General features: G+C 44.1%; 1 protein-coding gene across 1 annotated transcript in view; it reads right to left on the bottom strand.

Moving 5' to 3' along the window:
* BPGM (bisphosphoglycerate mutase) overlaps positions 1-14,988 on the bottom strand; it is a 69,546-nt gene that overhangs the window by 50,767 nt on the left and 3,791 nt on the right. Inside the window, exon 2 of the mRNA XM_063928505.1 lies at positions 6,318-6,971. Coding sequence (XP_063784575.1) covers positions 6,318-6,918 — 601 coding nt within the window. The 5' untranslated portion in view covers positions 6,919-6,971. The remainder of the gene's footprint in view (positions 1-6,317; positions 6,972-14,988) is intronic.

Below are 14,988 nucleotides of genomic sequence, written 5' to 3'. Positions count from 1 at the left end.
TTCAAGTCTCTACCTGCCAGATAAGTGTTTTAAATCGATCCTTATCATCCATTTTTTATACCTTCATTTTCCCTGACCCTAATAATTACACTCTTGGGCGCTTGTTTTTCCAATTCTTGCAACAAATTTTATATGCATGCCAAGCATATCTATATGTATTACAAGCTGCCGCTCTGATAATTTACTGAGAAGTGCTTTTATATGAAATAGGGACTTTTACCTCACGTATCTTCTTTTAAAATCTTTTTTAATATATTCACTACGTTTTACTATATTTCTAAACAATACTTTTTATACTGTGCACTATTACCACATAAATTGCACCCGAGCGCCGTGGTCTTCAATTCTATATATATATATATATATATATACACACACATACATACATACATACACATACATATACACACACTGCTCAAATAAATAAAGGGAACACTAAAACAACACATCCTAGATCTGAATGAATGAAATATTCTTATTAAATACTTTGTTCTTTACATAGTTGAATGTGCTGACAACAAAATCACACAAAAATTATCAATGAAAATCAAATTTATTAACCCATGGAGGTCTGGATTTGTAGTCACCCTCAAAATTAAAGTGGAAAAACACACTACAGGCTGATCCAACTTTGATGTAATGTCCTTAAAACAAGTCACAATGAGGCTCAGTAATGTGTGTGGCCTCCACGTGCCTGTATGACCTCCCTACAACCCACACAAGTGGCTCAGGTAGTACAGCTCATCCAGGATGGCACATCAATGCGAGCTGTGGCAAGAAGGTTTGCTGTGTCTGTCAGCGCAGTGTCCAGAGCATGGAGGCGCTACCTGGAGACAGGCCAGTACATCAGGAGACATGGAGGAGGCCGTAGGAGGGCAACAACACAGCAGCAGAACCGCTACCTCCGCCTTTGTGCAAGGAGGAACAGGAGGAGCACTGCCAGAGCCCTGCAAAATGACCTCCAGCAAGCCACAAATGTGCATGTGTCTCCTCAAACGATCAGAAACAGACTCCATGAGGGTGGTATGAGGGCCCAACATCCACAGGTGGGGATTGTGCTTACAGCCCAACACCGTGCAGGATGTTTGGCATTTGCCAGAAAACACCAAGATTGGCAAATTCGCCACTGGCGCCATGTGCTCTTCACAGATGAAAGCAGGTTCTCACTGAGCACATGTGACAGACGTGACAGAGTCTGGAGACGCCAAGGAGAATGTTCTGCTGTCTGCAACATCCTCCAGCATGACCAGTTTGGCAGTGGGTCAGTAATGGTTTGGGGTGGCATTTCTTTGGGGGGCCACACAGCCCTCCATGTGCTCGCCAGAGGTAGCCTGACTGCCATTAGGTACCGAGATGAGATCCTCAGACCCCTTGTGAGACCATATGTTGGTGCGGTTGGCCCTGGGTTCCTCCTAATGCAAGACAATGCTAGACCTCATGTGGCTGGAGTGTGTCAGCAGTTCCTGCAAGACGAAGGCATTGATGCTATGGACTGGCCCGCCCGTTCCCCAGACCTGAATCCAATTGAGCACATCTGGAACATCATGTCTCGCTCCATCCACCAACCCTTGTTGCACCACAGACTGTCCAGGAGTTGGCGGATGCTTTAGTCCAGGTCTGGGAGGAGATCCCTCAGGAGAGCATCCGCCACCTAATCAGGAGCATGCCCAGGCGTTGTAGGGAGGTCATACAGGCACGTGGAGGCCACACACACTACTTAACCTCATTTTGACTTGTTTTAAGGACATTACATCAAAGATGGATCAGCCTGTAGTGTGTTTTTCCACTTTAATTTTGAGTGTGACTCCAAATCCAGACCTCCATGGGTTAATAAATTTGATTTCCATTGATAATTTGTGTGTGATTTTGTTGTCAGCACATTCAACTATGTAAAGAACAAAGTATTTAATAAGAATATTTCATTCATTCAGATCTAGGATGTGTTATTTTAGTGTTCCCTTTATTTTTTTGAGCAGTGTATATATATATTTATACGTATACATACACACACACACATACATACACACATAGAGGGGTGAGCTGAAATGTGCAAACAAAGTGACACCTTTGGGCGCCCGAATGGCACTTTCCACGATTGTGCCCAGCACTTTGATCAGTTTTAGCTGCTTTACGCGACTAAATCCAAACTTTATGGGTGCAGTCAGCGCAAAAAAAACAAACAATTGAATTCCGCCCCGCGATCTCCCGTCACTTTACACAGGAGGTCGGGTGCGCAAAACAATTAATTACCGTCCAATGTATGACCAGCCCATGCACACAACAATGTAATGCAGTATTTCTCACACTCGGTCTTCAGGTTCCCCAACAGTTCATGTTTTCCAGACTGCCTGTGGATCTTTTAAAATGTGAGTTAGTGATGAGCACCGACTAGGGGACGGAGAGTGAGAAACACTAACTGAACATGGGGCTTTGTTAATGAAGCATCTCTTCTTACCCGCAGGGATATCCAGTCATTTCAGTCTAAGGGGCATATTTACTAATTATCCTGTCCTACACTAAAGACAGGCATAACTCTCTTGAAGAAAAAACAATAAAGTAAAATATGAGCATCCTTGTTTTCCATCCAAAATGACATAAAATGGTGCAGTACATAGAACCATCGTTAGGTGAAAAACAAAGATACAAATGTGTAAATGAGACTTGTGGGTTGGCCCGGCTGTATACAGTAATGGATGCAAGTTTACATTCTTTCACAAGTATTGTGGCTATAAGAAGAAAACATGACACCCTGAAGTGTTTACCATTGTGCAGTGGGTCTTCAACACTATACACAACCCTACACAAAACGTCACAGTGCCTACATGTAGTTTTAACTTTAGTTATTGTTTTGCAATATAGGTGATTATTTTATGTTTTTAAAAGCAACACAGATTGCAGCTGTGTCTAAATCCCCTATTTATAGCAGCGACTCCCCAGCCATAGATTTTAAATTATTATGCAACATTTCCCTTTAAAGGAGAATAATCGTAGAGCTGAAGTAGTGAAGTGAACACTTTAGAAATGTTAAGTGTTTACTAGTCAAAAATGAATTTGCACCATGCTGGGTTATACATAACAATCAAGTCTTTTTACTTAATTAACATGTTGAAAACAGAAAAACACAGATTACAGACCATTATTTGTGCTGAATCCTTACCTCCACCATAAGTAGGTGGGGGAACCATGGACTGCTTTAAGCCCCATACACACAGGGAGATGCAGCGCCGTTTCTAGAGAGGAGGGGACCCGTGGCCGTCACCGCCGCTGTCAGCGCTGAGACTCTGGCACAGTCCAGAGTCTACAGCGCATGCGCAGGACTCCGAAAAATGTCCGCTGCGCCATTTTTCCAGAGTCCTGCATGCGCTGTAGAGTCTGGCACTGTGCTGGAGTCTCTAGCGGTCAGTGTGCTAGCAGTGGCAGTGACGGCTACACACACGGTCACCGATGGAAGCCTGAAAGGCATGTATAGAAGAAATGGGTGCAGTGTGTGCGGTATGGCCCCACTCTGGACCCAGGGGCCCGTGTGCACCGCACACACCGCACCCATTATAGATACGCCAGTGGGGTGATGTGTGCTGAGTGATCTAGTACAGACCGCTCAGCACTCAGCGCGATGTGTGCTAAGCGAGGATGGAGGGTGATCTCACTAATCTAGAGCCGGCGATAGTGACGTGCAGGACCGCGCATCGCTGTCATCGGCACCCTACACGGAGTGAACCATGCATAATTTCTAAGCAATCTAGTCGCATTGCTTAGAATTTAAGCATGGATCTCTCCGTGTGTACCCCCCTTTACACTAACCTAAACTAGATCTTGACATGTAATTATTATTATTATTATTATTATTATTATTACTACATTTTATTTATAAGGCGCCACATGTGTTTCGCAGCGCCGTACAAAGGACAGTACAGGGAGACAAAACATAGCATTACAGTAAATAAATAACAGAAATAGAGTACAGGTAACAGAGCACCACATGATGCTATAAACTTCAAGTGATAAGGGTCGTCACCTGGTCAAAGTGGGCAGAAGTTTAGGAGGAGTCAAGAAGGACAGACATAAGGTCGGTAGGTGTATAAGAGAACGGAGGAATCAGAAATAAATTGTAGAGACAGGGGGAGATGTATCAAATATTCTCCATTTTGCAGGCTGCATTTGAAAAACAACAACTAGGAGTTTTGAAATATCTCCCCCTTAGTCTTATCTACAATTGTGGTGAATGTTATTACATCTGTGAAGCACGGAAGAGTGTCCCAATTGTAGCAAACACTGATGCATTCATAGGCAGAATGGAGTGGGCCAGATACAGGCTAGCTCCACCCATAACAGGCTAGCCACACCTGCTCCATGGCAGGGTCACACCCCCTATTACGACACACGGCCTCCGAGTCGTGGTGTGAACGCTTTTTGTCCAAGTCTAGTATAAATGAGTTCCACCTATCCTAAAATAATGTACTACTCAGATGTTGATAGGGAACATCCATTAATCACAACCTGACATCAACAGTGTGTTCCCTGGTTTTCAGCAGTCAAAAGCCGCAGAAAACTTATTACGAGTATTAGGATTTATTACAGCAAGTTGTTGTTACCAGCATAGGGAGTTTAATTAGGCAACATTTAAGTGGTGTTACCTTTTAAGGAATTTGTTATTCAGCAGCAAGAGCTGGCTGTTCAGGTAAGCCACGGTCACCCAGCAACTAAGAACAACACAGAAAAATCGAAGTCTTGGCAAAGCAAATAATTCAGCCAGCAATAAATGTAGAAAATAGATTGATAACAACCAGGAGAACAATTGCAGAGGTCACCTTAATGAAATGTGTGTCTATATTCTATCTGTTTAGAACACACACACACACACCACACACATACAACAAAATTTATGTAATCAGGCCCTAAGCATATCATTTTTATTTGGTTTGTGGATATTATAGATTTACATTTTAAGTTATGTTTTCAATTCATCGCTCTGTAATTTGCAATAAGTTATTAGATCATTTTTTAAATAAAAATATGAAGTGCTTTGCCATATTGTTTATTGCTTTTTTGTTTTGTTAGTACCTTTTGTAGGACAGAATGAAAAAAATTTTCAAGGTGGCATTTAACACGGTTAAGGTAATGAAAATATTATTCCATTGTCTTTCCCCCTACAGATTATGGACGGAATTCAATTGTTGTTTGGGCAATTGATGACGCTATTCAATTGTATTGCCGATCAGGCGCATCTGCATTGCTTATTGCACAGGTCACGCCCAAATGCACCGATTTTCGATGTGTAAAGCACATAGTGATTCCGTAGTAATCTGGCAGCAGAAGTAAAATGGCTGACAACCCTATTCTGGGTCCCATTTGCCTTGTTATGATTTGAAAAGGGAGGGAAAATGCAGGCAGGGGAAAACACAGAAACATTGCTGTATTTATCGTGACTGGTCTGGGAACTTGGCAGCACCAAGCCATACCCAGACCATGACTGTGTCTCGAGACTGAAAGCATCAGGTTTTAAAGAGGAGGGGGAGGAGAGGGGACAGACAAAGCAAAGACCAGGCCTACCCACCCATTACTTTGAAGCCATTTCCAGTTATTGCTCCGTGACCAGATTGTGAGTTGCCAATTTAAAAAGATTCAGAAACCAGATATAGCAAGCTGACGCATTTCACCAGTGAGATATCGTCAGCTTGCTCTATTTATTTATCCAGTGCCCAACATAGCACTAATTTTTCCCAATCCTCAACAAAGAGCAATAAAAATATGTACATTTTATTTACATCAGCTAACTGACTGAAACTAGGTATATAATAAAAGAAAGATTTGCTGCAAAAATTTGGGAATAGAAATTCTCCATTTGAAGTCATCATGTATATAGATTGGGATGCATGTGTCCAACGCCGGAATACCGACACATGTCAGGAGACCGGCACCAGGACACTGATAGACGACATCCTGAAGGAAAGTATTGGGGTGGGTATTAGGGTTAGGGCCCATGAAGGTTATGGACTAGGTGAGGTGGTTAGCCGTAGCTGCCACACCCAGAGATTTAGCCCTAGCCGCCATCCCCTAGGTTTAGCTATAGCCGCCACCCAAGGAGGGTTAGGGTAAGGGGGTTAGTCTCCTTACAGACTAAAGAGTTGTCATTCTCTGTTCCAAGATGCCGGGTCGGTCATGTGACCGCCGGCATCCCGAAAGCCGAAATATAATACTGAACCAGTATAGATCTACCTTTGGTAACAACAAATATTAACCTATGTACATAATTATTGGAAAGACAAAATGGGGCTGTGGCAGCGGGCACCAGAGAAAAATACACCCAAAAACTGTACCTTCCAAGTGTTTTAATAATGCCCTTGTGCTGTTTCCATGTGCAGATATAAGAATATTTTTCCCTTGTTTTATTTCTGGTGCAATTACTTCATTCCAGTAGGGAAGGAGCCTTTCCAGGACATGCTTCAAGCTCTCAGATTTTGGCAGCTTTTCTCTCTGAATGTCACAACACGTGTACCTTCTATCCGTATGTATCTCCTGATAATAAGGGTGGCTCTCGTCTATTGGCGGAGGGGCAACATCATAGCTCCTTCTCCATATCTTCACTTGCTCTTCTCCATGATTCAGGGCCAGTTCTGCCCGGTTGAGACCAATAAGTGCCCCGTAATGGCGCTCATTGAGCCGCCACGAACTCTGAACTGGAACCCATTCTTGCCCAAGCTCTTGCAACACCAGCCATGCCGTCTGTATAGAGCGACTCAGGATTGACGTAAAAACCATGTCAAACTTGAAGCCCAAAGATTTTAAGTGCTTCCCACACATCTCAGCTTCCGTTAGTCCATCCATACTCAACTTTTGGTCAACCCAACTGCAAAAGCGGTTTTCAATGTTCCAGGCACCCTCACCATGCCTCAACATAACAAGTTTATATTTTGACATGTTGATTTTGGGGCTCACTTCTCCAAGGAATAAGTCTCTTTGAACGTGTTCACCTGCCAAAGGAAAAAAAAAAAAAAAAAGGTTATGACATGTCTGGGTTCAGTAAATAATAGTTTTATGCAGACAAAAAAATAATAATAAGACACTTGAACTGTATTTAATACAAGGGGAGCATTCAATATGTTCAACTACAAAAGTGAGGACTATCAAGCCTCATGTATTCGGAAACACTGAACCATGGTCCATCTGTAGGCATCAATTCTCTTAGTAGACAACTTGATCAGAATAGTCATTGTGACTATCATAACTATTAGCGCCAGACACCGATAGTGATGCCTGTTTCTAGATCCAAGAGAGAATAAAGTGTTTTATGTTGTGAGATTCTTTTGGAGATAGATAGATAGATTTTACAATATGTCATAGATTGTCATTAAGGATTTTGCCTTATAACTTTTTCAGAAGCACAAAAAAAATCACCAAGTCATATTATCTCCTATTCTTAAAAGAACCTCACAATACTTTGTATGTTGTGTAAAGTGGTGTGTAGTGGCCTTACTGGGCACCACCAAAAGATCTATGACTTTTCACTAGTATACTATATTTCCTCACCAACCAGCTGTACTGGACTATACATTCATGTCTGTGCAGTAACTATACAGTGTAAACCCTATTATTATGTCTGGGTTCTGTATAGCTTGTATGCCTCTTGGTAAAAATAACCTTAACACACAGCCAAAGAAACACAAAATATCATCCATAGTGCCTGATTCAGCGGTGATGCAGTGCGTTGTGTGTATGCGTAAGTCACACTACTCACATGCAGCGATTGATTAGCTACAGCAGACGCAGTGAGGATTTATTTGCAAACTGAGTGACAGGTAGTGAGCGTTTATGGGAGCTATGGAGGGGACTACTAAAATGCAGGCATGTCGCATTCACTTCAGGGGCACAGCTGAGCCTGCGAATGTGTGTGCAGCTGTAAAGGCTTCGGCGGCTCACATGTGATGGGCATTCTAAGCAACTACAGTGTTGCTCAAAGATTCAATGGTATGAATTTGTACAGAAGTGGTGGATCAGAAATGTCGCCAGTGGCTGCCTCTACAAGTACCCAAGGCAGCGTCATTACCATATTTTCGCAGAACCGCTGCACCTCTCTGTCAGGACCATGGGGGTAATTTGGAGTTGATCGCAGCAGCAAGTTTGTTAGCAATTGGGCAAAACCATGTGCACTGCAGGTGGGGGCAGATATAACATTTGCAGAGAGAGTTAGATTTGGGTGGGTTATTTCATTTCTGTGCAGGGTAATACTGCCTGATTTATTTTTACACTGCAACTTAGATTTCAGTTTGAATACACCCCACCAAAATCTACCTCTCTCTGCACGTTATATCTGTCCCACCTGCAGTGCACATGGTTTTGCCCAACTGCTAACAAATTTGCTGCTGCGATCACCTCCGAATTAGGCCACATGTCTCTCTAATAAAGCTCTGCTCCAATGTGGCCAAACTATTACCGTAAATGGTAGAATGTTGGCTTGGTGTTTCCATGCAATAACTTCTAAGTGGTCCAACACAGGTTGCCTGACCATTTAAAAATATATATGTTCTCCTCAAACACAAAAAGGGTCTGTGTCAAATGGGACCAAAAATCTACTTATTTAGCACAAAAGCTAGTGGGGGGGAAACAAATGTTTTGCTGCCTCTGTAGCAATGTGCAAAAACCAAAAGATGTGTTCACATTAAGTAGAATCCACACAGAGGTCAATATGCCAAAGCTTTGCGTGGGACAGAAGGCAAAAGAGATTAAGTGACTTCAACAGCGAACGGGGGCTGCAGATAATTCAGACCAGATGCTCAGTTTAGAAAACAGCTCAGTGCACAGCCATGCAAATGGGACTTGTAACAGACCTGCCAACCTCACCTGGCATTGAAGTTGTTAAGGGCCAAAAAATAAAACAAACCTGACATTATGTAGTTAAAGAAACAAAAGTCCATCTTTAAACCTGGTCACTCAGTCTGGGCGGACTGCCAGCTACATGTGACTTTTACAGCAAAAAAGGAGACTAACCGGACCAGTCAGACAAATACACAATGCTAATAAGGACTATGTTTATTGTTAGTATGCAATGCCCTGTCTGCCAGAGGATGAACATATATTACCTATAATATACTGTAGTGCCTAACTTAAGGTGCTGATGTCACTGGCCAGAAAATGAAAGTGGTTGACTGGTAACTACAATTTTTTTTTAAGATTCAAGCTAGACAATAAGCAATCATTCCAGAATATAAGCTGGCGAAAGAGTAAAGCTTCAAAGACACTAAAGAGTCTAATATCAGATACGTGACTTGTTTTTTATTACAAATATATGTACATATACTTATAGGAAATGACAAAAAGAAAGTTGCTATCATTTGTAAGTATACTAAAAGCATACCTCCCAGCTGTCCCAATTTTTGCGGGACAGTCCTGTTTTTGTGGGACGGTCCCGCTGTCCCACTCGTGGTCCGCGATGTGGCAGTTTGAAGCCTCCTGTCACTCGCTGCTCTGCTTAGCGGAGCAGTGGTGAATAGATGCTGTGCGCACAGCGTCTATTCACGGGACACGGAAGGACAGGGGAGATGCCAGTAGCTCACAGAGTGCTGGGCATTCCCCCCTTAGTGATTAAACCGGGGCACTCCTGTGAAGCCACGCCACCTTTTGGCAGCTCGAGACAGTCACACTTTTTCTCCACCAGATGTTAGGAGGTATAAAAAAGTGTAAATGTGTTTAGGGTCGTAGAGAGACATGCTGGGCCCTAGTAATAAAATAGGGGTGTGACCTAAAAAGTGGGCATGTCCACACCCCCGTAAAAATAATTTACTTTAAAAAAAGAATAAACTGTGGTGCCGCAGTGCACTCCACAGTGGGGCACGGGGGAGGGTACCTGCGTCCTACCTTGCTTGCTCATGGAAGCAGGTCCCTCCTCCACAGCCGACGCAAATCTTCCCTGTGATAATTGGGAAGATAGCGTAAGTGCACTAGAGAGCAAAGACTGGCACAGTACCAGAGTCTTTGCTTTCAATGTGCAGCGGGCATCTTCCCAAAGAGGTCACTGGTGAGATGACGTCGGGCATTAGTGTACTTATATTCTTGGGGGGGGTGCAGCGGACTCGGGCCCTTGCTGGGCCCCTCCGAGCCCCGGGTAATTAGTACCTGCCCCCTTTCTCTTGGCACCACTGAATGCATTATAAAAAAGCAGAACTGCTTTAGCAAATTTTTATACAGATGCGGGACTATCCAGAATGTTTGACATTCTATCTTTTTGGAATGCAAGGAGAATGGAAGATTATGTTTAGTAACCATATTTCTTGCTCCTTCACAGTCCAGCATTTCCCCGCAGGCATGATAAAAAAAAAAATGTCAATAAGAATATAAGGACCACAAATTCATATACAGCCACAGTGTCTCAGTGGATAGAACAAAGAACCAGTATATCGGGGTTGGAAAGATTTGTGAGGCCCCTACTAGTAAAATTGTCAATATGATGATATACTGGTGATATTAAAGTTAAATGTGTAAATAATCCCAGCACCACAGGTGTGTTGAACACACTGAAGAGCCCCCAGTTCACATTATGCCACAGTACCCCCCCCCCTTCCCCCACTAATGATATGGCTATGTATGGGGTACCCGGGCATCTGCCCCAGCCTCTCTGTTAATCCTGCCCTCAGTGGATAGAAACTATGTAATCTTTAATATTTGTTAATTTAATCTGAAGTATGATGCCTCAAATACCGGACCACCACCCCAAGCCATTTGTTGGATCTGTCTGGATAAGTTGTCTCCAGGTTAAAGATCCCATACCTGTATTAGAAAAATGTGAACAATAATAAAGTAAAGCTAAATGTGTTCCTCTTACCCCCTATAAGACCAGAAGGTGGCTTGCACGGCCATGTTTAGGCTCATTGGATTGGTTCTGCACTCTCAGGATTTACTTTTTACATTTTTCATTCTGTCCATGCATCGTTATACTGTTATGTCAGAACACATAAGCGTCTTATTATATTACATGCAGATATCGTCCTTCTAGTTACCAGTATAATGTAAAATGCATTCTGCTATTTCTCCACAGTACAGGGTCACTAATTCCAGATGTACTTTAAATCAACGGCTAAGAGAGTTCAAAATATAGGCCGATGTCGAATGTTTTTGCCATCGATGGGAGAGAACCAGATGATTTCTCTTTCCATCGATGGCACAGCCTAAACGAATATTTTTATTTTTTATTTATTTTTTTGCAAGGTGCAGAGACATGGAGCATAGCTCCACCACTGACACGCGACAAGCCCCGCACCCATTTTTTGATTGGCCCGCGGCCCAGGCAGCACCTTTCAGTGATGGCCATTGAGTGGTGCAAATCATCGATGGTTCAAGTACCATCGATGGATATCACCGATGGTGCCATCGATAGCAGCCCACCAATGGCCATCCCTACTAGTAATGCCTTTCATGGGAGAGCCAGCTCAGTTATCCCAAGCAAGGATGTAAGTCTGCAGCCCAGGAGAATATCCCTGATGGCACCGCCAGGATTCCCATTGACAATGCAAAAGTGCCACTGCATTATACAACATTAAGGTGGAGACTAAGGGGAAATTTACTAAAGCCTCTAAAACAGAGAATTAGTGATGTTGCCCACAGCAACCAATCAGAAGCTATCATTTCTCTATTGCATTTTAGAAAATGATAGCCAGCATTTGATTGGTTGCTATGAGCAACATACAAATTCTCCATTTTAGAAGCTTTAGTAAATTTACCCCATAGTTAGTGACTAGAACAGGATATCGTCACTCATTTTGTTTGCATCCCATATAAGCAGTCAGAATCTCGCACATAGTTGCTCCTATGTTTTGCACTTTTTTTGCACTCATGAAAATGCGGCTATGATTGAATGGATGTGAATCTCAACTCCCTCCCTCAATTGTTATAACCCTTAATATTTATATTCTGTACCTAACCCACCTCTGTCCAAAACTTAAAAAGTGTGGGTATGAGGGTATATCATTAAGGGGGTAAGGGGTGATTTAGAACTAACATTAACACATCAGATCATTATAGCAATGTCAAATCTTGTATAAAGTACATGTGTAGCATCGATATACCCAAAAAGAAGAGATGAGTTTATTCCATATTTTTGCGCCTTTTACCCTACATAGAGCCTAGACTAAACAAATAAAACCAAAATAAAAAAACAGTATCAGATTCATGTGTGTAAACTAAGAAATTAAATCATAAAGACAAAAATGATAAATAATATAAGCCAAATAAATTGATGCATCATAAAATGTGATGTTTGGTCACAAAAGGGGTAGAGGCCCTGTAGTCTCAAAGTACTTAAGTTACCTTTACAATAAACATTAATTTTATGTAAACGATACAAGGAAAAGGTTGAGGTTACAGAGCTCTAGGTTGATGGCGAGGTGTCGACATGACCAGAGGTGTAGCTAGGTGCCATGGTGCCCGGAGCAAGGGTATGTTTTAGCACCCCCACCCCCTTCCCCATACTGAATCAAGGGCCTAGCCAACATGTGGTAGCTTGTTACATTTGAAATAAAAACATTTTTTAAAATCCTAAATTGGTGACAGGGACAGTTCTAAACTATGTGGAACTCAGGGTGAATAAATAATATAGGGGTGTAGCTTCATGGGGAAGGGGTGTGGCCACAGAATAGTACAATTAACATTACACAGCACAGTAGTGTCCGTTATTCACATTACACCACTCAGTAGTACCCCTTATACATGTTATGCTACATAGTAGAGCCCCTTATACAGGTTACACCACACTGTACTTACACACATTACACCAAAGTATAGCCACAGAGAGAGGTGCTGCAGTAGCCGGGGCAGAGAGTAGTGCTGCAGAAGCCTGGGCTGTAAGAGGGGGTGGTCTTCAGTATGCCAACTGTCGGGATCCCGGTGCACAGTATACCAGCGCCGGAATCCCGACAGCCGACATACCGACACTTTTTCTCCCTCTTGGGGGTCCACGACCCCCCCCCCCCCCCCGGATGGAGAATAAAATAGCGGCCACCGTGCCCGCAGCGTGGCGAGCACAGCAAGCCCGCAAGGGGCTCATTTGCGCTCGCCACGCTGTCGGTATGCTGGCGGTCGGGCTCCCGGCACCGGTATGCTGGTCGCCGGGAGCCCGACTGCCGGCATACTACACCCGTAAGAGGTGCTGCAGCATCTGCAGTAAAGACAAGTGCTGCAGCATCTAGGAAAGAGAGAGATGTTGCAGAAGCCGGGGCAGAGAGAAGTGCTGCAGCAGCTGGGCTAGACAGAGAGAGGTGCTACAGCAACAGGGGCATAGAGTGGTGCTGCAGGACAGAAGTAACCCTGCTGCACAGCTACAAGCAGCCCGTGAGACATAGAAAGAGGGTGAGCAGAGCTTCGGCATGTGCCGGCTGCCAGTGTCTTCTGCTGTCACCTATGGCCTGCCCTGTACCCTACCTACTGTATTCTCTGAGTCAGTGTGCGCCCCATCTGTTCCTGCTCTGCAGCTGCCTACACAGCAGCCCACAGTGCAGCATGAGAAGGGAGGGCGGCGACGCACCCTCTAACTTTTTCGGCACCCGGAGCTCACGCTCCACCGGAGCCACCCTCACCCCTGGACATGACAGCCAAACAAGTTTAGGGGCTAATTCAGTAAGGATAGCAAATTCTGCTTTGGATCGCATGCTGGGGGTCACCCAGCATTCTGACCGGCGCCTCCCCCCTTGATGAAGCAGAAATTGTGAGCACCTCGCAATTTCCGCTTCATCTGAAAAATTCTTGATGCCTCCTGCGAGCGTAGCTAAACCGCGCCGGCAGGAGACCCTGCGCCATCTTACCCATCGCGGTGGCTGCATGTGACATCACGCAGGCGCCGTGATCACGCCCACAACATGCCCCCCCCCCCCCCCCCCGCGGCCGCCTCTGCCTGATTGACAGGCAGAGGTGATCGCTTTTTCTGCGATACGCAGGGCGGGTGCTGCGCGTGCACCCATGGGGCCATCGTAAAAATTTCCGGTTGGATCGCGATTTGCAATCCAACCTGAATTAGCCCCTTAATACGGTCCTGGACATCATCGAGGTACAGTGCTAGATTGTAGAGCAGGGATGAGCAGCATGCAGCCCTCTGATCCTTCACCTACAACCCCCAGTGTCTTCTGAATTTAGTAAAGATGTGTTTGTTACACCTTGTGAGGCTTGTTTAAAATGCCTGCTGATATACTATTGCTCAGAGGTAGCTCTTTTTTTATTTATTAACTTATTACCAAGATGAAGGATAATTTGTGGCCCTTTGGAATGTTTAAGGGTCAGCCACGTGGCCTTTGAAGTAAGTCAGGTTGCCCATCTCTGTTGTGGAGAATGGATAGGCTACAGTGGTATATCTATTATTTATTAACAGTTTCATATATAGCGCAGCATATTCCATTACGCTTTACAATTAGAACAACAGTAATAGAGCAAAACTGTGTAAATATAGACAGACATAGAGGTAGTAAGGCCCTGCTCGCAAGCTTACAATCTATAGATGGGTGCAAGGTGTGCAGTGCACATGGGCCCCTGGGTCCAAAGGGGCCACACTGAACATTCTGCAACCATTTCTTGAATATTTACCCTTCTAGAGTCCCATGTCGATGGCAGCAGTACTGCACAAATCATCTGGAAAATGGCATGGGGGCCATTTTCTCTGCATTTCGCACATGCACAGTAGGAAAATCACTGGGAAAATGCCCACCGTGCCATTTTCCTGGAGACCTGCGCATGCGCACTAGAATCTGGTACAGCGCTAGGGTCTCCTAGTGACCCTAGTGCTCAGAGTCTACTGAGCTAGTGGCTAGAGAGGAGGGGGCCCAGACAAAGAGTGCACATGGGCCCCCTTCTCTCTTAATGTGCCCCTGATAAACTACCTTCTACTGAGAACAGGGCAATTTTGAGCTCAAAATAGGTCACTTTTGGAATTTTTAGCTACTTTGAGCTCAAACTTGTCCAGTGTGTATGGCCGGGCGATGAACGCTGATGCGCGCGTCCCCGCATCATCGCTAG

Source organism: Pseudophryne corroboree, chromosome 6 (genome assembly GCF_028390025.1).
Source record: "Pseudophryne corroboree isolate aPseCor3 chromosome 6, aPseCor3.hap2, whole genome shotgun sequence".
Taxonomy (NCBI): domain Eukaryota; kingdom Metazoa; phylum Chordata; class Amphibia; order Anura; family Myobatrachidae; genus Pseudophryne; species Pseudophryne corroboree.
The sequence above is the reverse complement of the archived record's forward strand: the minus strand, read 5'-3'. Positions and strand labels throughout refer to the sequence as shown.